This window comes from Prionailurus bengalensis, chromosome A1 (assembly GCF_016509475.1).
Source record: "Prionailurus bengalensis isolate Pbe53 chromosome A1, Fcat_Pben_1.1_paternal_pri, whole genome shotgun sequence".
Lineage (NCBI taxonomy): Eukaryota > Metazoa > Chordata > Mammalia > Carnivora > Felidae > Prionailurus > Prionailurus bengalensis.
In genome coordinates, this window is record NC_057343.1 from 198,184,577 (window position 1) to 198,208,237 (window position 23,661).

General features: G+C 41.7%; 1 protein-coding gene across 9 annotated transcripts in view; it reads left to right on the forward strand.

Moving 5' to 3' along the window:
* The first annotated feature begins 15,827 nt into the window (after positions 1 to 15,827).
* Positions 15,828 to 23,661, forward strand: part of CSNK1A1 (casein kinase 1 alpha 1) — a 48,601-nt gene continuing 40,767 nt past the window's right edge. For 4 of the 9 annotated variants that reach the window (XR_006300000.1, XR_006300002.1, XM_043598189.1 and 1 more), the window contains exons 1-2: positions 16,032 to 16,843; positions 17,460 to 17,566. Coding sequence is in view for 5 of the 9 variants with exons in the window: in XM_043598189.1 (XP_043454124.1) it covers positions 16,721 to 16,843; positions 17,460 to 17,566 (230 nt within the window). In the remaining 4 variants the exon portion in view is untranslated. Of the gene's footprint in view, positions 16,844 to 17,459; positions 17,567 to 23,661 lie in introns of all 9 variants that reach the window. The other 5 variants (XR_006299963.1, XR_006299968.1, XM_043598187.1 and 2 more) reach the window with 2 other exon arrangements.

A 23,661-nucleotide genomic window follows, 5' to 3' on the forward strand; every position in this document is an offset into this window, starting at 1 on the left:
TCTCATTGAGTACAATAACATGTCCATACCAAACCATACCTAAACCAATCGCTGACTGGCTTAGATGGGTGAAGACCCAACACCGGGCCAGCCGCCTCTAACCCATTAGTTATGTAGCCTTAACACAACTGGAGTCTTTTGGGGAGGAGGAAGGACAAGGGGGAATGCCCTTGGGTAGGCATCCAACAGTGTCTGCTGCAGGAGGGAGTGGGCAATTCTACAAGGAAGATGAGAGCCAAAGATAAGGTGACCCTTCCTGCTGAGTCCTTAAAGAGAGAGTTCTTACCAACTAGATAGGCATGGAAAGTTATGCCAGGTAGAAAAAGCTGTATACATATCACTATGCAACTTCCTAGGGGTGCCTGGGTGGCTCAGTCGGTTAAGGGTCCGACTTCAGCTCAGGTCATGATCTCGCAGTTGTGGGTTTGAGCCCCATGCCCGCATAGGGCTCTGTGCTGACAACTCAGAGCCTAGAGCCTGCTTTGGATTCTGTGTCTCCCTCTCTCTCTGCCCTTCCCCCACTCACGCTCTGTCTCTCTCCCTCTCACAAAAATAAATGAACATTAAAAAAATATGCAACTGCCTTGTGTTTTCGGGAAATGCAATCACTTCATTATAGCTAGATTGAATGTTATACGTCGGAGTGTGCAGTGACAGCTGTAGGCAGGCACCGTGTTCTGGAAAGCACATATGTCCTGCTAAGGAATTTAAACCATGTCTGTAGGCAATGGGGGAGTCATCGGAGAATGGAGACAGCATCATATTATTTGAATTTTACAAACATCAGCTAGTGAAAAATGGATCCCGGAAAAATATAAAGCTGAAGGTGGGGAGACTAGTTTGAAAGTTGTGGTGTTCAGCCTGGGGTGAGATAATAAGGCCTCAGGTTAAGGCTGCAGTAATAGTGAAGTAGAGAATGAAAGGATAAGAGGAAAATGTTGAGGGAATATCTGATGACCTACAGGATGTGAGGGGATGGAGGGCCTAGGCCTACTCTGAGATTTTTGTCTTGGGCAGCTAGGTGTATGGTGGGAAACTTCGCTAAAGAAAGGGCATCCTAGGGGCGCCTGGGTGGCGCAGTCGGTTAAGCGTCCGACTTCAGCCAGGTCACGATCTCGCGGTCCGTGAGTTCGAGCCCCGCGTCGGGCTCTGGGCTGATGGCTCAGAGCCTGGAGCCTGTTTCTGATTCTGTGTCTCCCTCTCTCTCTGCCTCTCCCCCGTTCATGCTCTGTCTCTCTCTGTCCCAAAAATGAATAATAAAAACGTTGAAAAAAAAAATTTTTTTTAAAAAAAAGAAAGGGCATCCTAGAGAAGGAACAGGTTTGGGGCAAAGGTTGGGGGTGGGGGAAGTAGTGAGATCACTTTCAAACCAGCTGACACCCTGAGCATGTCCAAGTGAAGACGTCCAGTGGGAGGATGGAGGTAAGGTTCCGGAAGAGGGAAATCGAGATTGATAATCCAGCTTTGGAAGTCACTGGCAAACCGTTGTACATGAACCTATAAGAGTGAATGAGATCAGCCTGCGAAAACGGGAAGGACATGAAGAAAATAAGACCAAGGATAAAGACCTGTGAGCACAAGCAAGGGACAGACGGAGAAGCTGGCTAAAAAGCTAGGCTAGAGGAAGTCAGACAGAGTGGGGAGGTGAGCCAGCCTTTTATAAAACTTCCTTAGGGACAATTTCTTTCAACTGTTGTGCTTCAGTCTGGTCCCACACCACCAAGACAAACTATGGTTAAAATTCTTGGCCAGTATTGTTTGAATTATTTTAGTATCTGATTTTTATTTATTGGTTTCTAGTTGAAAGTCCGCTTGATCAATGCAATGCTTTGCTGCAGGAGAAAAAAAAGGTCTGGTGAGGAAGGGAAACTTCCTCAATGCAATATGCATTCCCTGTCCTGGAATACAGCCGCAAGGTCTTGTTGCTACACATTTAAGGATCTGCAATAATGTGGCCAAGGGTGTAAATAATTTGTAAGACTGGAAGTTGATACAACCTTTGTGACTCAGCAATTTCACCTGTTTCCTATAGAAATCCACACAGTGCACAAAGACACATGGGTAAGGTCGTTTATTGTGACTTAAGAAAAAAAAAATCAAAGTAGGGGCACCTGGGTGGCTTAGTCAGTTGAGCATCCACCTCTTGGTTTCTGCTCAGGTCATGATCCCCGGGTTGTGGGATCAAGCCCCGTAGGGCTCCAAGCTGAATGTGGAGCCTGCTTAAGATTCTCTCTCTCTCTCTCTCTCTCTCTCTCTCCCTTTGCCCTTCCCTTGCTTGCACTCTTTCTCCCTCTAAAAAATAAAAAAAAAAATTTGTTTTAAGTTAAAAAAAAAAATCAAAATAAAGAGCTAGAAATAGCCCAAATAACTGACAGCAGGAGATAGTTAAATAAATTCCAGAGCGTCTACACCAGGTACTGCTATGCAGCCAATACAAAAAGAATAAAGTTTTATTTATAGGCATGGACCTGTAAAGATGTCCGTGTTATAAATATTGTTATAGATGTTGTTATATTAACTGAGAAAAAAACAGGTTTCAGAGCCATATGCTTAACATGTCCACAGGTAAATCTATATAATGCATATATATAATCCATTAGTCATTCAATAAATGCTATTGAGTGAGGCACTGTTCTGGGGATACATTAGTGAACAAGACAGAAAAAAATCCTGTCTCAATGAGCAAACGTTCTAGGGAAGGAGGTTAAGTCAAAAAGAATAAAAGCATAAATATATAAATTTAGATACTAATAAGTGCTATGAAAGAAAATAAAGTAGAATAAAAACCTGAAGAGTAGCTAGGTATGGTGAGGGGATGTGGGTAAATGGTTATTTTAAATAATTTGGTCAGGAAACGTGTTGCTCAGGAGAGAACCTCTCAGCCGTGATCTGAACGAAGTATGTGTGTAAAGAGATTTATTTTAAGGAATTGATTTATGTGATTGTGGAAACTCAGTAAATCCAAACTCTGCAGTGGAGGTGGCAGGCTGGGGACCCAGGGATGAGTTGCAGTTTGAGACCAAAGGCTGTCTGCTGGCAGAATTCCTTCTTGCTTGGGGGAGGTCGGTCTTTGTTCCACGAAGGCCTTCAGTTCATTGGATGAAGCCCACCCGCATTGTGGAGGATATTCTGCGTTAGGCAAAGTTCACCTATTTAAATGCTAATCTTATGCAAAAAACATCTTCACAGAAACGTTCAGAATGATGTTTGACCAAATATCTGGGCACCAAGGCCCAGCCAGCTGAGTTGACACACACAACGAACCATCTCTGGGGCGCCTGGTTGGCTCAGTCAGTTAAGTGTTGGACTATTGACTTAGGCTCAGGTCATGATCTCACAGTTTGGGAGTTCCAGCCCCGAAGTCAGGCTCTGTGCGGCTCGTGCAGAGCCTGCTTGGGATTCTCTCTCCCTCTCTCTCTCTGTCCCTCCCCCTGCCCCAAAATAAATAAATGAACTTTAAAAAATTAAGCATCACAAGTCCATCCCTTGTCAACATGGCACCCAAATGCATCTCCTTAAGTCACACTTAGTCTCTGAATAGATAGTCACAAGGTCACACTTCCATCTCACATGCTACAACTATCTCGTGTACACCTGAAAACGAAAACACACTCTTTTCTCCAGAAGACGATACAAAATCCTTGGGTAATGTTGACACGTCTCCTTAATTACTGCTGTCTGCCATGTGACAATACAAGAAGGCTGCAACCCAGAAGAAGGTTCTCACCAGAACTTGACCATGTTGACACCCTCATCTCAGACTCTCAGTTCCCAGAACGGTGAGAAAATCAATTTCTGTTGTTTAAGCCGCCCAGTCTATAGGTCTTTTTGTTATTTATTATTTGGTATTTGTTACTATGGTATATTTGTTTCCTTCCCTTTCTTATCCCTTTATCATGTAACATAAGATGCATTGACTTAGGGGCGCCTGGGTGGCCCAGTTGGTTCAGCGGCTGCCTTCAGCTCAGGTCATGATCTCACAGTTCGTGGGTTCAAGCCCCAGATTGGGCTCTGTGCTCACAGCTCAGCTCAGAGCTTGGAGCCTGCTTCGGATTCTGTGTCTGCCTCTCCCCGGCTCATGCTCTGTCTCTCTCTCAAAAATAAATAAAAACATTAAAGAAAAGATACATTGACTTTATATTGTCATATTCAAGTATTGTTAATCAAAATGCAGTGTTTGATCTTGTTTAGAAAGCACCATAGGTTTGCTCAAACTCCTGGCAATTACTTAGCTCCTCAAGTGTTCTTCTAAGTTCCCTGACTCCAGCTCTTTTCTGGGCATTTAACATTTGACTGTTCAGATCCTGCTAGGTAATTCTGGTCAGGCATTATGCTAGGCTACAGAAGTCGGCTAAAGTAACAGAAAATAGCTAAATCCACAAGGTGGCAGTATTGTATAACTATTGAAAACCATGATGCAGTGTGGGCTCTTGAACATACCCTTCTGTGGCATGTTCTGTGATCTATTAAATGAATGTCTGTTTTTGTAACTTCACTTATTCTTGAAATAAATGAGCAGGGTCTTTTAAACCTTCCTAGGGTGTTTTATAGTTCTTAGATGTTTAGACTGGAGAAAAAAAAAAGCAGGATTCTTGGAATCAGAAAAGTCTGAGTTCAAGTACAAGATATACCCCTGGCTTACTTCGTGCACTTAGGCAAGTTAACTGAGATCTCTGTGCTTCAGCTGCCCTATCTAAAAATTTAAAATGGGGTGTGTGGGTGGTTCCGTTGGTTAACCTTCCAATTCTCGATTTCAGCTTAGGTCATGATCTCATGGGTTTGTGAGTTCAAGCCCCATGGCAGGCTACACACCATGCATAGACTGCTTGGGATCCTCTCTCTCTCCCCTTCTGTCTGCCTCTCAGCTGCTTGTGCTCTTTCTCTCTCAAAATAAACAAATAAACCTAAAAAAATACATAAAAATAAAAATTTAAAACATGGGGACACCTGGCTGGCTCAGTTGGTAAAGCATGTGACTCTTCATCTCAGGGTCCTTAGTTCAGGCCCCGTGTTGGGCATAGAGCTTATTTTTAAAAAATTAAAATTTAGGGGCACCTGCTCAGTCGGTTGAGCATCTGACTCTTGGTTTCAGCTCAGGGCATGATCTCATGGTTCGTGAGTTTGAGCCCCTTGTCAGGCTGTGTGCTGCCAGTGGGGAGCCTAATTGGGATTCTCTCTCTCTCTCTCTCTCTCTCTCTGCCCCTCCCCCTTTCTCACATGTGCACACAAGCACTCTCTCTCTCTCAAAAGAAATAAGCCTTTATTTTATTTATTTATTTTTTAATGTTTATTTTTGAGACAGAGAGAGAGAGAGGGAGAGAGACAGAGACAGAGCGTGAGTGGGGGAAGGGCAGAGAGCAAGGGAGACAGAATCTGAAGCAGGTTCCAGGCTCTGAGCTGTCAGCACAGAGCACAATGCCGGGCTCAAACCCACGAACCGTGAGATCATGGCCTGGGCTAAAGTCGGACGCTTAACCGACTGAGCCACCCAGGCGCCCCTAAATAAACCTTTAAAAAAAAAAACCCTCGTGCAAAATGTTTAAAATTAAAAAATAAAAATTTAATACAATGAAATTACTTTCCCCGTGAAATCTTTTTTACGACGTGAGATAATACAGGTAAGAATACTACTGTATAAAATTTATTATAAATGTTAAAAATAATTATTACCTTAGCATTGGAAAATCAATCAGGGTAGATGTCATCTGAAAGCTCAGTATCTTCAAGTTGATTAGAAGAAAGGTTCTGAGGCTTTCAGAATAGCCTAGAGTATCTGATTTCTGTTTCCTGTGACACATCTTAGCTTATGGTGACCTTGTCAGAAGGAATCATCTACATAAAGAGATCATTTGTGGTACTGTCACAGTTATTATAGTTTTCTTATTTTTGGCTTTGGACTATAACTGTGAAGTCCCTATTTCAGCTGACAGCCTATCTCCTTCCACCAGCAAGGTTAGAAAAAGTCACCTCTGGCTTGAATTACCTAATAATAACAGCAGCAGGGTATATTTGTATGAGGTTTATGGCTTAAACAAAGTGCTTTTACGTATCCTATTTCAACTAGGGCAGAAGCTATGGCAATCAATGATACAGTGTGAGACAAGAAAATATAAGCTAGGAAGGTCAATAGGATTTGAAATTCTTTTTTTTTTAAGTTTATTTAATTATTTTGAGAGGGGGTGGGGGAGGGGCAGAAAGAGAGGGAGAGAAAGAGAGAGAGAGAGAGAGAGAGAGAGAGAGAGAATCCCAAGTAGGCTCCGTGCTCAGCAAGAAGACAATCTCAAGACTGTGAGATCACGACCGGAGCTGAAATAGAGAGTCAGACGCTTAACCAACTGACCCACCCAGGCGCCCCAGGATTTGAAATTCTAAGCAGTGAAAGAAAATATAAAATATTTGAGTCTGAGTTGGAAGAGCATATAGAGATTGATCTCGGGGGTGTGAATTGGAGCCCCATGTCAGATGTAGAAATTATTTAAACAAATATATATATATATATATATATATGCATATATATATACACACACACATATGTATATATACGTATATATGTGTGTATATATATGTATATACGTGTATGTGTATATGTATAAATATGTACGTATACATATATATACATATATTGTATGTATGTCGTACATATATTGTATGTATGTCGTACATATATACACATATATCGTATGTATGTGTGCACATATACATATATACATATGCATGCATATATACATGCATGTACACGTACGTACATATATATACATATATACACATACATATATACATATACATATATATACATACATACGTATATATAAGTCTCATGTGGGTTATAAGGAGGCGGAAGGTGAGTAGAAAGGGTCTTATATCTATCACTATCCCAGCATAGAGAACACTGAAAAGAAACAGTCATAGGAGTTCAGATCAGGTTCAGGGTCCAACAGGAAGTAAGGAGGGGCTGGAAAGTCTGGTAGATAGCTAAGATTTAAATAGGTTTGTTGGCTTGAGAATCTGAAAGGGAAAGAGGCAGAAGAAATTAACACTGGCTAGGCAGGAATAAACAGTGTTGTCTAAGAGGAATCGCTGGTGGGGACGGGAAGATAGAGGTAAATAACTGAGGTCAGGTAGCTAGGACCAAGGAATCAGCTAGAGAGCCAGGGACTACTAAGCATGGAGGAGATGAGTGCAGTCCTCAAAAGTGTGGGAGTTCGGGCTCAGCTGGAAGTCAGAACCCAGACCCAAGCTACAGAACTTCAGCGCTGCGAGATCAGTTGAGCTGCAGATGGCCAGGGGCCGGCTAGCTGCAGGGGGATGATTTAAGTCAAACTTAGATCTACTGAGGTAGTGACTGCTAACTGCTCCCCATTTAGATGTAGAGCAGGCTCCAAGGTCTGGACAGGACATGCTAACTGTAAGAGTGAACAGTTACATCCCAGAACGGTGGTATTGATTGTGAGGAGTTTTCAAAGGCTGGTGGTGTTGGATAAGTCGCCATACCTCTCCAGATGAATATAACAATAGATGCCCTAATACAGGTCATGAAAAGCACGAGTTGATGCATCACCAAATACTTGATGAACTGTAAAGGGCTATATAAAGATATTTTGACTTGTTTTGCTTTGTGGATTAGGGCCCTACAATCCAGAGTTCTTTTTTTCACCTATCAGGCCCCTGACTCTGCTCACTGCAAGAAGACTTTTCCTGGCAGCATTGAGCTTGGCCAAGATCAAAGGGCACAGCTACCCATTTTGTGTGATCGGTATCAGTACATCCTGGCATTAGCGTGGGGAGTTGAGAGTTAACAGGATGTGCTTCAAGACCCGCTCTCCTCAGGAATGGCAACTCAAGCATCTTCCAAATTTAGTCTCACAAAGAAGAGTAGATTACTATAGTGAGTAATAATGAGTCACTGGGAGCACAGTTTCATGCCCTTGCCGATGAACAACGTGGAGGAAGAGAAGAGGGGCTGAGAAAGGGAAGGGACCTACAAATGGCAGAAACTGCAAAACACAAAATTCTTTCAAATAAAAATGGCCAACACGAATATCCCCAAATGTGGTGTATAACAGCACATTTCCAGGAGTTAATGGTTCGTGTGATTAAAAAAAGAAAATGTAAGATATAATTTGATTATCAAAATATCGACAGGTCAGACCAACTGACCCAAACAATATAACCTGGGTATAAGGGGGAACCCAGGAGAAATTCAGACATTTCATCTTTTCAAGTTCTGCTGTTAGCATGGTTTTCAATGAGTATCAGGGAACATCACTGATTTGAATTCCCTCCCTGTCAGGACATATCTCTAACATTTAAATATGACACTGCAGAATGTTCATTGCAGACAAATGAGTTAAAGCCTCAGGCATTATTTCAAAGCAACTCTGAGAGGAAGGGGAGGGGCTAGTGGAAACAGTATTTTAAGAAGACAGGAAGCAAGCTTTGCTTGATTTTCACTGGTGAATCTCATTCCTTGCCAAGAATAAGACTATGTTGAAGAGTCAAATCATTTCATGATTTCCTTCTATGAGAATCTAAGCAAGGATTTTTTTCAGACGAGAAAAAGAAAAACTGCCAGAGGTCATTTCACTGAGGCCCCGCCCCCACCTCTAGGAAGAGCCATACCTAAAACTAAGATTCAATTATTGCCTTTCTTAAAATACTTTTTTTTTTTAATTTTTTTTCAACGTTTATTTATTTTTGGGACAGAGAGAGACAGAACATGAACAGGGGAGGGGCAGAGAGAGAGGGAGACACAGAATCGGAAACAGGCTCCAGGCTCTGAGCCATCAGCCCAGAGCCCGATGTGGGGCTCGAACTCACCGGACCGCGAGATCGTGACCTGGCTGAAGTCGGACGCTTAACCGACTGCGCCACCCAGGCTCCCCTTAAAATACTTAAAAAAAAAAAAAAGATATTTCCCAGTCCGTGATTTGGGAGTCTCCTCTAATTTCTGGCTACTGTATATATTGATTGCTGTGTTTCACTGTTAAAAGAGTCTGCTTTTCCTGACAAGTGTTAAGGGGCACGGGTAAGGACCTTCCCGTGAGAATTTGATCTATTATCTGAATTTTAAGAAGCTGTAAAAGAGAAACAGCATGTTTATTTCCTTTTTCTACTTCAAAATATAGAAGGCATTTTCAGTATATAGCACAATGCTCAAAGCTAGAAAAACCCTTAGAATCTGACTTCTCTTTTAAAAGATTACAACCTTGAAGCCTAGAAAATATTTAAGGTAGAGTTACAACAAAAATTCAGATTTTAATGACTACTGAGGTCCGGATACATTTCCCTGCATCATTTAACCTAGTCCTCAAATACCCAAGTAAAAGGGCACTTTGTTTCTCCACTCCCACCCCAAGGTTTTTGACAACATATTTTGTTTGTTATCTATTTCTTAAAATTCTTTAAAACTTTTTTTTTATTATTATTTAGAGAGAGAGAGAGAGAGAACGAGCAAGCCAGCAAGTGTGAATGGGGGAGAGGGAGGGACAGGATCTCTGGGCTGAGCTCAGAGCCTGACGCGGGGCTCAATCCCACGACATGGGTATCACGGCCTGAAGGGAAATCCGGAGTGGGATGCTCAACCAACTGAGCCACCCAGGAGCCTCAACTACTTCTTAAGAATAAAATTAGTTTCCATTACTCTAGTATTGTTTCCATGGGTTTTTGCTTAAAGTTAGGAAAACTTCCAGGTCCTCGGCTACTCTAAACGTAGGTGGCAGCAATTTACCGACATAGGTGAAAAAGGACATGTTCTCATTTAACAAAATACCCTGAGATGCCTAATTCAAGCATTCAAAAATGTCTGTAGTAAACTCTGGGTCAATCTAAGTTTTAGAACACTGATAAGTTCAATTCTCCCCCATCCCTAACACTTTGCACACTTAGTTTTGTGGGAATACTTGAGCTCGTGCAAAATATGAGAGATTTGAACACATAAGAGATTATCCTGTTTTTCCTCTTTTGTTTACTGCAGGCAGTCTTGGTTTTGAGAGGTCTTTGACCTCATTCTTTCTTACCGGAAATTAATTGTCCCCTCCTCTCCTTCAACTAAATCTAAATATCTGTAGAACGCAATTGCTTCACTAATGGCCAACAGAAGTGTCTTGCTAGCTGCGTCCATAATAGGGTCATTTTCAATTGCATGAGTACATCCTTGTAAACCACAGACTTGCAACATTCTTGAGATTTTGAAAGGGGTGGGGAAGTGAATAGGACAGCTGCAAAGAAATCTTCTAATTAAGTTTATTAGGCTTTACAACAACAGGTCGTCAGGGAAAAAAAAAAAAAACCCTAACAAACTTTTTTAAGGTAGACAGAAAAAAATTAAGATTTAATTGTAGATAAATTTAAGAAATGAGAGGATAGCCCATGAAGATGGGTTTAATCATCACAGACTGTACTGAAACAATTAGAAGTGGTTATTCATGACACGGTTTTTTTTTTTCAAGTTTATTTATTTTGAGAGAAAGAGAGAGAGAGAGAGAGAGCAGGAGACGGGCAGAGAGAGAGGGAGAGAGAGAAAGAATTCCCAAGCAGGCTCTGCCCTAACAGCACAGGGCCCGACACAGGACTTGATCCCACGAATCACGAGATCATGACCTGAGCTGAAATCGAGAGTCAGACACTCAACCGACTGAGCCACCCAGGTGCCCTCATTCAAGAGGTTTTAAAACTCGTAGCATTTCTGGAAATATACTCTAACCAATTAATTTTGGATGTGAGCAAAGATATAGCTGTACAAATGCTCATTAAAACATTGTTTATACTAGAAAAAATTTGGAAATAACCAAAATACTCAGTTGGGTCTGGTCAAGTGCTGTTCCATCAACACAACACATATTTATAGGTAGACAATGAAAATGATTCTTTGGGGGCACCTGGGTGGCTCAGTTGGTTAAGCGTCCAACTTCAGCTCAGGTCATGATCTCGCAGTCTGTGAGTTCGAGCCCCGCGTCGGGCTCTGTGCTGACAGCTCAGAGCCTGGAGCCTGCTTCGGATTCTGTGTCTCCCTCTCTCTCTGCCCCTCCCCTGCTCATGCTCTGTCTCTCTGTGTCTCAAAAATAAATAAAAACATTAAAAAAAATTTTTTAATGATTCTTTGGAAGATTACTTAGCTATGTGTTAAAAAAAAAATTCCCAGTAAATTTGAAGATCTAATTGGCTTTATTAAATGATTCATAAATTGGGCAGCATCTCATGTAGCAAGTAGAGGGCAGCTCTGAGGAGTTGTACAAAACGGAAGTTTTTTATAGGAAGGAGGGTGGGGCAAGAAAATTACAAGCAAAAGCAAGGAAAGGACTGTCTCCACGAACATCACCTTCCCCGAGGGAGAAGGGCAAGGGGTCTTATTATACAGATTACCTCATCTTCCTTTGGGAGGTAGAGGAGGTCCAAGAGACAGATGATCTCATTGGCACTTATCAGAAAATTCCTGACTGACGGGTTAAGACTTACATTTCTGAGGGAGGTTGAAACTACAATTAGATTAGGTATTAAGCCCTGGTCTACTGACTTGGGGCCTTAAGTGAGGCTACTTTGGGCCTGTGGTTTTCTTTTTAACCTCAGGAAACATGTCTCCAATAAATTATGAAGTGAAAAAAAATAGGTGTCAAAACTGAATGTGTCCTATGGTTACTTGTTGTAAATATTAAGAGATAAAATTTACAAAAAAATAAAATTAAATATACGTATATATGCACATATTTGATAGCTATACATACACCTAACACACACACACACAAACACACAATATGCAGAGAAAAAGACTGGACATTTATACACAGCAACATGTTAACATTTGGTGATTGTCTCTTAAGAGATTTTTGTTTTCTTTTTTTTCTGATTTATCTAAATTTTCTAAAATTTTCAAATAAAATTGACATAAGAAGAAGAACAGTGAACATTTATAGGTGTATATAATTAGGGGCGCCTGGGTGACTCAGTCGGCTGAGTGTCCGACTTCGGCTCAGGGCATGATCTCGAAGTTCGTGAGTTCGAGTCCCGCGTCGGGCTCTGTGCTGACAGCTCAGAGCCTGGAGCCTGCTTCGGATTCCATGTCTCCCCTTCTCTCTGCCCCTCCCCTGCTCATGCTCTGTCTCTCCCTCTCTCTCAAAAATAAACAAACAAAAATACTTATATAGGTGTATATGATTATTAAAAAGTCATTGGGTCGCATACATAAGAACTTATCAATCTTCAGAATCTTGAAGCCATATGGGTCAAAAGCGTAAATGGGCTCAAAGAATGAAATTAATTGAAATTATGGCTAATGACTCCATAGAAAGTAAGAAATGTTCACGATAAGAATGTGTCAAATGTGTTTGAAGTAGCTACCATAGAAGCAGCAATCCATTTTTACAAAGCCTCCTGAACAATGCAGAGGGGGGGAAAAGGGACCTGAGATAAAAAGGGACACAGAAATTGCTGTCACTGTCAAAGAGTGGAAAAGAGACTAAATGGATTATCACTCTGACCTAACAGGACGTTTCTGATGGTCTCTTTTTCTTTTTCTTTTTTTAATTTTTCTTTTAATGTTTTATTTATTTTTGAGACAGACAGAGACAGAGCATGAACGGGGGAGGGGCAGAGAGAGAGGGAGACACAGAATCGGAAGCAGGCTCCAGGCTCTGAGCCATCGGCCCAGAGCCCGATGCGGGGCTCGAACTCACGGACCGCGAGAGATCGTGACCTGAGCTGACATCAGACGCTTAACTGACTGAGCCACCCAGGCACCCCGATGGTCTCTTTTTCAATCACTCCACTAACTCATCTGATACTGATTGTGCACAAGGCAGTTTAACAGTTAAACAACACCTGAGACAGTGTTTGACGTCTTCTAAGACATTTCATTTTTTTTTTTTCCTGTTTATTTGTACCAAACACCCCGGAGATAGGCAGACCACTCTTGTTTTTAATTTCCTCCCTACGGCATCCATCTATAATTGTTGTGCTTGTCTTTAACATTTTACTCAAAATGCTCTCTGGTTACCAGTGCCCTTTCCTTGGGTAAACACTGGGGCTTTACAAAAAAAGGTTTTCAATTCATCTTGACCCATGAACATAAAAGTAATCACTGGGGCACAACTGTTCCAATTCTCATTCTACCCCTCCTTTTTCTCTTTCCTTTGGTTAGACGTCCGGGTTCTAGTGCTTTCTTTGCCATTGAGAGCTGTGTGATCTTGGACAAGCCACTTTTGTCCTAGTGCGACACAAGTGATACGTGTGAAGCTACAGTCCATGGCAAAGCATTTAACAATATGATTACTGAACTAGATGATCTCTAAATTTCTCTGAAGCTCTCAAATTTTTTTTTAGTCTATATTTTTCGTTATATTTTTAGTGAATTCATGTGATCCAGGAATTGCATTTTGGCACATTTTGGAAGTCTCCCTCCATTATACCAGAGCTGCTGCTGATTCAGTAAGTACAGAATGATTTGTAACTCTAATAGTAGCACTAAAAACAGGTAATTCTTCAGTTGCTCAGGTTGAAAATTACCACAAATGATGCATGATTTTAAGGAAAAGGCTGAGTCATAGCCAACACCTAAAAACTTTTATTTTCTACATTAACCCCCCCCCCCAGCTTTTGCCTTCTTAAATCTGACACATTTAAAGCTTTAGATGGAATCAACTGAAATCACATTTGAAAAGGCTACAGCTACTCCTACGGCATTTTAGAGCATTTTGCTGGAAATTGTCAGTGCTGGAATAGTGACTACGACAGGCAGGAGACAAATCAGGAGGCTCACCAAATATATACATAAAATCATCATCACATCTCAGAGTGGGAAGGTCGTCTAAAAGTCATTTAGACTAGTGAGTACTGGAGTGTTTGATTTTGAAAGCCTATAAAAATTCAAAATAAATAGCAACAACAAAAAAGGAGGGCAAGCATAAACAGGTCGACTTTTAACTTTGATAAGTAAGGGTATGATCAAAAGAACAAAACAACCATCCCCTATTAGGGCCATTTTATAAAAGGTCACTTTGTTTTTTAAAAACTGTTAGCTTTTTTTTTCTTAATGTTTTATTCATTTTATCTATTCACACCCCATGTGGGGCTCAAACTCACCACCTCAAGATCAAGAGTTGCATGCTCTTATGACTGAGCCAGCCAGGTGCTCCTATAAAAGGGCACTTCACTTTTTTAAAATTTATTTTTAATGTTTATTTATTTTTGAGGAAGAGAGAGACAGAGCGCAAGCTGAGGAGGGGCAGAGAAGGAGACACAGAATCTGAAGCAGGTTCCAGGCTCTGAGCTGTCAGCACAGAGCCTGATGTGGGGCTCAAACCCATGAATGGTGAGATCATGAGAGCCGAAGCCGGATGCTTAACCAACGGAGCCATCCAGGCACCTAACAGGGCACTTTAATGACATGTGTAGGAAGACAAATATCTAAGAATAAAGTACAACTTGAAATTAAATAAAATCAAAGAAAAATGCGTTATACTGCTCTTATGTTCCTAATATCTTTATGGAAAACTGTTAGTCTTGCCCTTGTCCCTACACCGACCTTTGGAAATCCCTAATCTAGTCCATTCCATGCACACCTCTGCCTCCATCCCATCCCATCTCCCATTCCACAATGGAGTTGTATCCTCACCAGACCCCCTCCCCCCTCCAAAAAAAAAAAAATCCTTCTAAATGTATGCCCCATCTGCCCTGTGGGGATCTCCTCAAGGTGTGGAATCCATTAAATTTTGGATGTCTGTGGTAGAAAATCAGCAGAATAGTAGCTATCTCTGGGAACTTCAAGATGCTTACACCTGACTTTTCTTTTTTTTTAAAGACCAGAATCTAATAGCAAGGAATTTTAAGTAGGCCAACCGTGCTTTAGAGTCACTAAAGGAAAACGTCTAGTAGTGCTGATTTGGGAGACAGGCAGCAGGAGTTTAGGTAGCGCATCAAAACTTCATTCTAAACCTTAGGGGATCTGTTTTCACATTCAACATATTTGGACTAGAGCTTTATGAATACAAGTATTTAAGTAGGAATCAGAATCACATGGAGGAATTTTAGTTATCTTTCAGGATGAACCCCATTACTAATTACTTAATCAGCTTTCAAGGTTGCAGTCGGGTCTACATTTTTTTTCCATTTCCATTTTAATGAAACTATTTTGAGAGATTTCGCTTAAACTTCTACAAGTGGGGTTTGATTCATATTACAGTTGATAGCATCAGCTTGCGGAGCTTTCTTTTGTGATCATTACTACTAAGCCGTTTTCTCGGGTCAAATTTTATAAACCAAAATGTGGTCAACATTTTTTAAAATCAACTTATAGTAAAAAGTTTTCCTCTATACACGTTAACAGTAACATTACAGTTTGCTGTTTTAAACGTTATCAATTTTATTTTTGTGATAGTTATTTCCACCCTATGTTTTTTGGATCAGTACTACAGTTTTGAATATGACCAGTCACTACAGAGTTGTTTTGGAGGCGGGTGGGGGCGGTGGAATAATAACTTCTATATGCAGTTTTCCCACAGTTGTAAATTTTATTCTGTTGACTGATCTGCCACTAAAATTGAGTCGGGTATTGGTTTTTTCCCTGGGGACCAACTGTATCAGTGGAGAAACAACACAAAGACATAGGGCGGCAGGATAACTCCTGCTTCCTTCTTTTCCCTTCCTGTAATATGAGTTTCTCCAACACTCCATAAAGCGCAGAACTCTAATTCTTAAGACTAAAGAGCTAGATAGACTCAGCCAAAACCGGGAACCCTGAACAATCGCAGCCCAGCTACGTCTGCTTTGCTCTTCTTCTCCACCAGAGGTGACAGCCTCTCGCAAAACAGAACTGGGCTGGAATAAGCCGGTCTGAGGGAGTGGCCGGAGGAAAGATCGAAGGTTAAAAAAGGGCCTCAGATAAGGAGCAAAGGTCAGCACCCAACTCCCAAGGAGGCCAGAAGTTCCCATCTTCCACGAAAAACGAAGGTGACTCCTCCCTAACAAGCTCTCGAGGCCGCGGGCCACGGGACCTTTCAGACACCAGGCAGGTTCGACGTGACTGTTTAACAGGTAGCAAGGTTGGAAGAGCCAACAACCGGAAGTGGAAGTGAGCCCCGGGCGGGGGTGAGGAGAGCCCGTTGCACGCCTGCGCAAGCAGCAGGATTGCATTACGCAGGCGCAGTTGGGCGGTGACGGGGTGACGCTCGAAGCGTGGGCCGCGACTCTCACGGATCCGGTTCCGCCCTCCCTCTGGTTGCCGACCCTCCGGGGCTAGCGCCTGAGATCCCTTTCCCAGAGTGCTCTGCGCTGTGAAGAAGCGGCTCCCGGGGACTGGGGGCATTTTGTGTTGGCTGGAGCCGGAGTAACAAGATGGCGGCGTCGGCGGAGTGACAGGAGTCCCTCCGGGCGGGAGCCGGCGGCAGTGGTGGCAGCGGTATCGCCGCCCTAAACCACCGCGCCCCTTTTCCAGCCCGCGACGTCGCCGTGAAAGCGAGGCAGCGGCGGCCGCCCAGGAACAAGTGGCCCAGCCTGGTAACCGCGAGAACCCCCTCATAAACTGCGGCCTGGCAAAAAGAAGCCGGACTGAGCGGCGGTGATCAGGTTCCCCTTGACCGAGTCTGGGCCCTGTAACGCCTGGAAAGAGCCAGCGCTTGCCGTTTCCTGCCGCCCTCCTCCGCAGCCTGCTCAGTGGACGAGCCCCAGAGGCCTCTGTTCTCCCCTCAGAGGTGTCGGGGCTTGGCCCCAGCCTCCATCTTCGTCTCTCAGGATGGCGAGCAGCAGCGGCTCCAAGGCCGAATTCATTGTCGGAGGGAAATATAAACTGGTACGGAAGATCGGGTCTGGCTCCTTCGGGGACATTTATCTGGCGATCAACATTACCAACGGCGAGGTAATCACCTGGGGTGGGGTTCACGACCACGCTGCGCCAGCCCTCACTCCCCACCCCAACCCCCAAAGTGCTCAGGCCTTTCCCCACCGCACGCACGTACTGGGGAGGGGAGTCCAGAGGGAGCCAGTTTTCCCGGCTTAGGAACCTCCCCCGCTCTCTTTCCCTAAAAGGCAAAGAACCCGATAGAAAGGTTGGGAGAACTATGAAGTTTCCCAGCTTGTTGAAAATGCACCTTAATCGAACTTTTTTAAGCCGTCGTTTAAGGTGAGAACGGCAAAACCGTATTTCTGGGATCCCCGTGTTTTTCTCTCTATATGGAATTATTTTGTTGGGGTTCTTGCTTGCGATCGTCAGTTTCCTTCTAAACCTTTCATTACGTTTTCTGGGTGAATCATTTTCCTGCACCTTCGAGGACGTGCCGATTTCGTCACTATCCCCCGAAGAGGCCTTTGAGGCCGGTTGCCTCGTTTTATAATTTGAAAGAGAGCTTTCTCTCTGGGCCTCGTACTTCCCCTTGTAGTCTCGAGTCGGAGCTTTCCTAATGTCTCCCCTCCTTTCCCAAGTGACATTGAATCCTTAGGGATGTTGATGCCATCGTCCCCTCTCTCCCCTGCAGGAAGTGGCAGTGAAGCTAGAATCTCAGAAGGCCAGGCATCCCCAGTTGCTGTACGAGAGCAAACTCTATAAGATCCTTCAAGGTGGGGTGGGCATCCCCCACATACGGTAAGAACCCCTAAGCAAACAGGCGGCGCACGGAGGGAAGTACGGAAATGGGGGAAATGGGTAGAGGCAGGTAGGAGCACCGGCTGGATCCGGGCCTTGGTGTTTGAGTTTCCTGGGTTTACTGTAGCCGGTGGTTTCCTGTGAACCGTGAGACGCCACAATCACTGAGTAAATTTTCAGTTTGCCAACTTCGCGTAGGATTTCACTTTGTTACACTGTGCTCCATTTAGCTTCCGTCATTCTTCCCGAGGCTTTCATTTGCAGTTAAGTGTGCGGGTCGTCTTTGATCCCTACGCGGAAGGGTTGTCTGCTGCTTTCTTTGCGCCGGCACCTCTGATGTTCTTAGGTTTATCCAGGGAAGTGGATTTGAAGCTGCCAAGTGACCGGGTTCGGCCAGTTCGGGTTGCTATTGGAGCTGGCTTGGGAAATGGCTGCTCTTTTGTTGTGTTTTTGTTCCAACATGTCTTCCTCCTCCGCTTAGAAAATGGCGGAACGACGTGACTCAACCACATATTCCTGCCCTTTTCTATGCTGGGGTTCACAAGTGACCCTTCCTTGATTCCCCCTTTAGCAGCCCTGAGTGGATTAAACCTTTGAAAAGCCAAGAATAAAGCTGCAGGCGGCGGTGGGGTCCAAGGAAGCGGATGGCATAATGACAGTCTGTTTGTGATCTCTGCAGCAGATGCGACGTGAAATTGTTCAATTATACTATGCGGAATCCCTCATAGTCCCTTTAAAAGTGTTAATTATTCTTTCACGAAGGATAATGTTAGCCGCGTTTCAGTTTGTGCACTAAATTTTTATGAGTAATGGCAAAGGCAGTTTGAGCACTACTGTATTGAAATTGACTCAGATCAGTTGTATTAAAAGGAAGATTAATCACATAACCACAGTGCGGTAAGTAGCTTTAACCTGTTGAGTTACTTGGTCGGTAACTCCTCACATCGAGGAAATTGTAGTCTTTTGGGGGATAGGATACTGGCGAAGGCAAATGGTAATAGTGATCATGATACGAGATGACTAGGCATTGGGTTTTTTTTTTAAATGGTTAACTTTAAAGGTTGTTAATTTGACTTTGAGATTAAAGAGTATCTACCTAGAACAGAGGCCAGATTGTTTAAAGCCAAGCCATTTTTCAGCAATTACTCAAAAATAACATTTGCAAAAAGAACCAGAGAGAGCTAAAAACTGAGTGGAATCATAGTCACTGTAACCTCTTTTTCTATTCCACTTTATATTTCTTATGAATTAAGGACTGGATTGCATACATTAATTCAGATGTGGAAACAATCAGAGTAATGAGGATAGTATTATATCCTTAAAAATCTCCAATGCTGGTAGATATTTTTGGTTGTAAGTGATAAATCATTTATTTTATAAGGTAGATAATGTGAAATCCAACATGATGGAAGATTTTAAGTGATTCCTATTCCCCACCCTCCCTCCCTTTTTTTAAAGAATTTTATTACATTGTCTAGTTTTTTTCTCCCTCAAAATAAAAAGTCAATTGCATTAGCCCCAAAGTTTTAAACTCCTTTCCTTTTGCCTTTAAACACACCTCTCCACTCCTGGCCCCCACTGATTTGCTTTCCATCCCTGTAGTTTAACCTAGAATTTCACATACACGTAGTCATACAGTAGTATGAGGTCGTTTGTGTCTGACATCTCTCATTTAGCATAATGCTCTTTAGATTCATCCATGTTGGGAGGTTTTATAAATTTCACAAATCAGGTTGGATTTAACATCTTCAAAATAATTTTCAAAAAGCATTAAGCATCTGGCATTTTCAGTACTAAACCCTTTTATCTGGTAGCCTTTATTTAAGAACAGTGCTGGGGCACCTGGGTGGCTCAGTCGGCTGAGCGTCCGACTTCGGCTCAGGTCATGATCTCAGGGTTCATGGGTTCGAGCCCTGCTTTGGGCCCTGTGCTGACAGCTGAGCCTGGAGCCTGCTTTGGATTCTGTGTCTCCCTCTCTCTGCCCCTCCCCCACGTGTGCTCTGTCTCTGTCTCTCTTTCTCTCTCAAAAATAAATAAAATGTAAAAAAAATTTTTTTAAGAACAGTACTGATCTAGACCAACAAGAGCAATGCTTAATATACTGAATAAGCACATGAATAAATGAAATTGTGAGCAAAATAATAGGCATCTATTATAAGATGTTGAGTGCAGAGAGAGTTGTAGTTATAAACTGGGTGGAGCTAAAGAGAGATTAACCTGGCTTTCAAATTAACGCTTCCTGGGAGAGGTGATGGTATTTCAGGATCTGGCTTTAAGGAAGAAAGCTTGGTTGAACTGGTTGGGGAGGGCATCCAAGAATACCGGGTGGCTTGTGGGAGTAGTCTCTAATGCAGAAAGTAGTAATTGGATGAGGGTGGGGAAAGAGTAAATTTGTTTTAGGAGTGGTAGACTCTGGTACATAGGAACAGTAGTGGTTCATTAGCTATAAAGTGTGAGAGAACTGTTTTTCTGCTGAAGTGAAAAGGGTAAGAAAGACTTACATAAATTCTTTTTTTGGGTGGTTATAACTTCCCACCCCTTCATTTTGTTCCCCACTGTTTCCATGTTACCTATATATAGCATATATACAATAAATATTTACTTGGTAAATATTAAAGTAAATTGACATTAGTTTATTGAGATGAAATAAAGTAGTCTGTGTGTTATCCTGTTAGGATAGGATATATGTTAGGTTAGGTAAATATAAAACATTTAGATTTTGGGTGCCTGGCTGGCTCAGTCAGTAGAGCATGTGACTCTTGATCTCGAGGTCATGAGTTCAAGTCCCATGTTGCACATAGAGCTTACTTTTAAAAAATTTGGAATTTGCTGCAATTACATGTAACTCATTTTCTTCCCAGCCTCCCCACCAATTTATTTTAAGATACTTCGGGATATCCTAAAACAAGGGCTCAAAATTACCTGGCCCACATAGCAGACCTAATTAAAAAATAGTAAGGGAACTGTTGTTCTACCGAAGCATAGCATCCAGTGCTGGTGTAAAGACCAGGAATGAGGGTGGTGTTCACTCTCCATATTTTTAAGAAACTAGGGTCATTCTTTAGTTGAGAAACTAAAATCGTTAATTGACTTCTGGAAGCTCGTTAAAAATTACTGTATTTTTCTCTCCCTCCGTCTCTGCCCCTCCCTCTCTCAAAATAAACAAACATCTAAAACATTATTTAACAATTACTGCATTTCTTTTACAACCTTCTGTTTGTGCCCCTCAATTTGAATTGAATTAACATGATCTTTAAAGAAGGATTTATGCTATCAAGCTCTAGATTTGTCATGGGATATTGACAGAGTGGTCTGGGGTCAGTCAATCCTTTAACCTCTTTGGGCCTACCAGTTAGTTTCCTCATCTAGGACATGCAAAGAGGATTTTACCAAGTTAGTAATTTTCTAATTCTGTTGGAATAGGAAAGGAAAATAGTGGACAGAAAGGTTTAGGGTTTCCTACTCTTCTAGAAAAACAATTTTGCAAATTGAGCTTTTGGGTAGGATTTTATTTGAACAAGGTACCCAACCTAAATAGAAGTTGTTGACCTAGTTGATCTCAGAACTTCCAGCTCTGAAATTTTAGGATGACTTTTCAGTCATGTAGGTTTTACCTTTGAATCTTAATTTAGTATAGAAACCCCACTCAAGACTATTAAAAATGCCATCTGCATCAGATAAACTATCAGTACCATTTAGAAGGAAGTAAATTAATGGAATATATATTTTTTTTTATTGGAAAATAAAGAAGATGGGAAGGGGCATGGGAGAATTGTTACCTTATTTTTTTTAACCATTTTGTTTTTTTGCTCTCTCTGAATCTTAAGAATTATAGAAGATATTTATAAAGTACTAGTTAATCCTTACTCTTCAGTGTTAAAAGCAGCTTAAATTTTAATCTTAGCTTTTTTGGCACTTAGCTTTTTGGCTCTATATGCAAGAGCATATATCTTGCAAATAAGTTCTAATGCTGTTATCCGAGAACAAAGATGCCATCTGTACTGGATAGGTCTTTATTTGTTACAGATCACTGGATGCATGAAAAATGTGATTTTTAACTCAGGATAACTGAATCCACAATATACTAAACATGCTTTATGGTGGCTTATAATGGGTTTCTAGTTATGGAATAATGTAATGATGCTTAAGTAGCATTAAGTAGCAGCATTTGTGAGCTGCATGAAACCTGAGAGATATAGCCTGATACCTCAATGCAAATTAGACTACTGATTCTCAGAAAGGTTACTAGAGTGTCCTAACTCCTAATTTTTCTGAGCCATTTTTACCTTTATGTCAAGGTCAAATCATGCCTGTTCACATACTTCATTCACACCTTTTCATGTGATGCTACAGAGCCATGCTCTGCCTCCTTCTGTTTATGGCATTTGGTCTCAGAGAAGCTGAAAATCTTTTCTGTAAATACAAGTTACTTATTGTTTGTATTATTTAACTAGATGCTAATAATTTTTATTGCCTTCTTTGGCTCCATGGATTGCAGGATGAGAACTTTTGTTGGACAGTATTGATTTGTAGCTTAAATAGAAGTAAATACTTGTGAGCCCATGTATAGAATATGTACTTTGCCTTGGCTTTAATCATTTTTAGAGCTAGATCATTTTGTTTCAGAGTACCTAAAGTATCAGTTAATGAGGTTTTTCTCCTGATTTGTCAGTGTTCAGTAAGGAACTTTAAATTTTTTTTTTAATGTTTATTCATTTTTGAGAGAGAGAGAGAGAGCGCGAGCAAGCAGGGGAGGGGCAGAGAGAGAGGGAGTCACAGAATCGGAAGCAGGCTCCAGGCTCTGAGTTGTCAGCATAGAGCCCAATGCAGGCTCGAACTCATGAACCTCAAGATCATGACCTGAGCTGAAGTCGGACGCTTAGCCGACTGAGCCACTCAGGCGCCCCGCCCCATAAGAAGCTTTAATGTCCAGAAGTCTATAAATGTTATAAATTGAATTTGAAACAAATGTTACGAATGGAATAGTTTAAGCTTATTTTGGTATGTTATTATCCGTCCTTAACTTTAACAGTTTTTCTGAGGTTAGGTGAGTAGCTTTCAAACTAAAAATGACTACTTAGTTAAAATGATGGGTTTTGTCACTGTTTTTGTTTCCAAAACAATGTCAGGTGGCTTGAAATTTAAATGATCAGTAATCACATAACATGGACTAATGAATGTTTTAATGATTTTTTTAAAAACTGAGATGTAACTTAAAATGAAATGTAACTTATATACAGTAAAATGCATAGCTTTTAATGTGCCATCAAATGAGTTTTGACAAATGTATACACTGGTATAACCCACACTCTCTATTGAGATAAAGCATATTTGATTTTTTTAAAACATTTGTTTAATGTTTATTTATTTTGAGAGAGGGAGAGTGGGGGGAAGGGCAGAGAGAGGAGAGAGAGAATCCCAAGCAGGCTCTGTACTGACAGCACGGAGCCTGAGCCAGGGCTTGATCTCACAAACCATGAGATCATGACTTGAGCCAACAAAACCAAGAGTTGGACACGTAACCCACTGAGCCACCCAGACACCCCTGATTTATTTTTATTTTTATTTTTTTTAAATACTGCTAATCCTTGGTAAACTACATTTTGTGACAGGGTAGGTTTGTTGTTTTTTTTTTTTAAGTTGGTCTTTTGGATTATTTCTACATAGTTTTTTTCTGAATATGATGTTGATTTGTCCACATGCAAGACTACAGGTTAGTAATCTTTAGCACCACAAAGTATGCTGTACAACTTGTCTAATGAAATAATCAGGTGGGAGTGATGAACACTGAGTGGCAATTGAGATCTTAGCCTTATTCTCCTTAGACGAACCAGAATACTGCCTCTTCCTTTTCTGAAAGTCCTCGGTGGGATATGTTTTAATGGGGACCTTGGAAGTATTGTACAAAAAGATTTGGCTGTAGAGTACATTCTGACCCTCAATGTAAAGGGAAATGGAAAGAGCACTATATGAGAGTCAAGAGTTAGAGATCTGTCTGTGATGTCATCTAGGTTTAAACCTAGAATGAATTCTAAAATTTGTAATGTCAGCTTTCATTTATAAAAGGGATTTTGTAGGATTAACTAGGTCTTAAG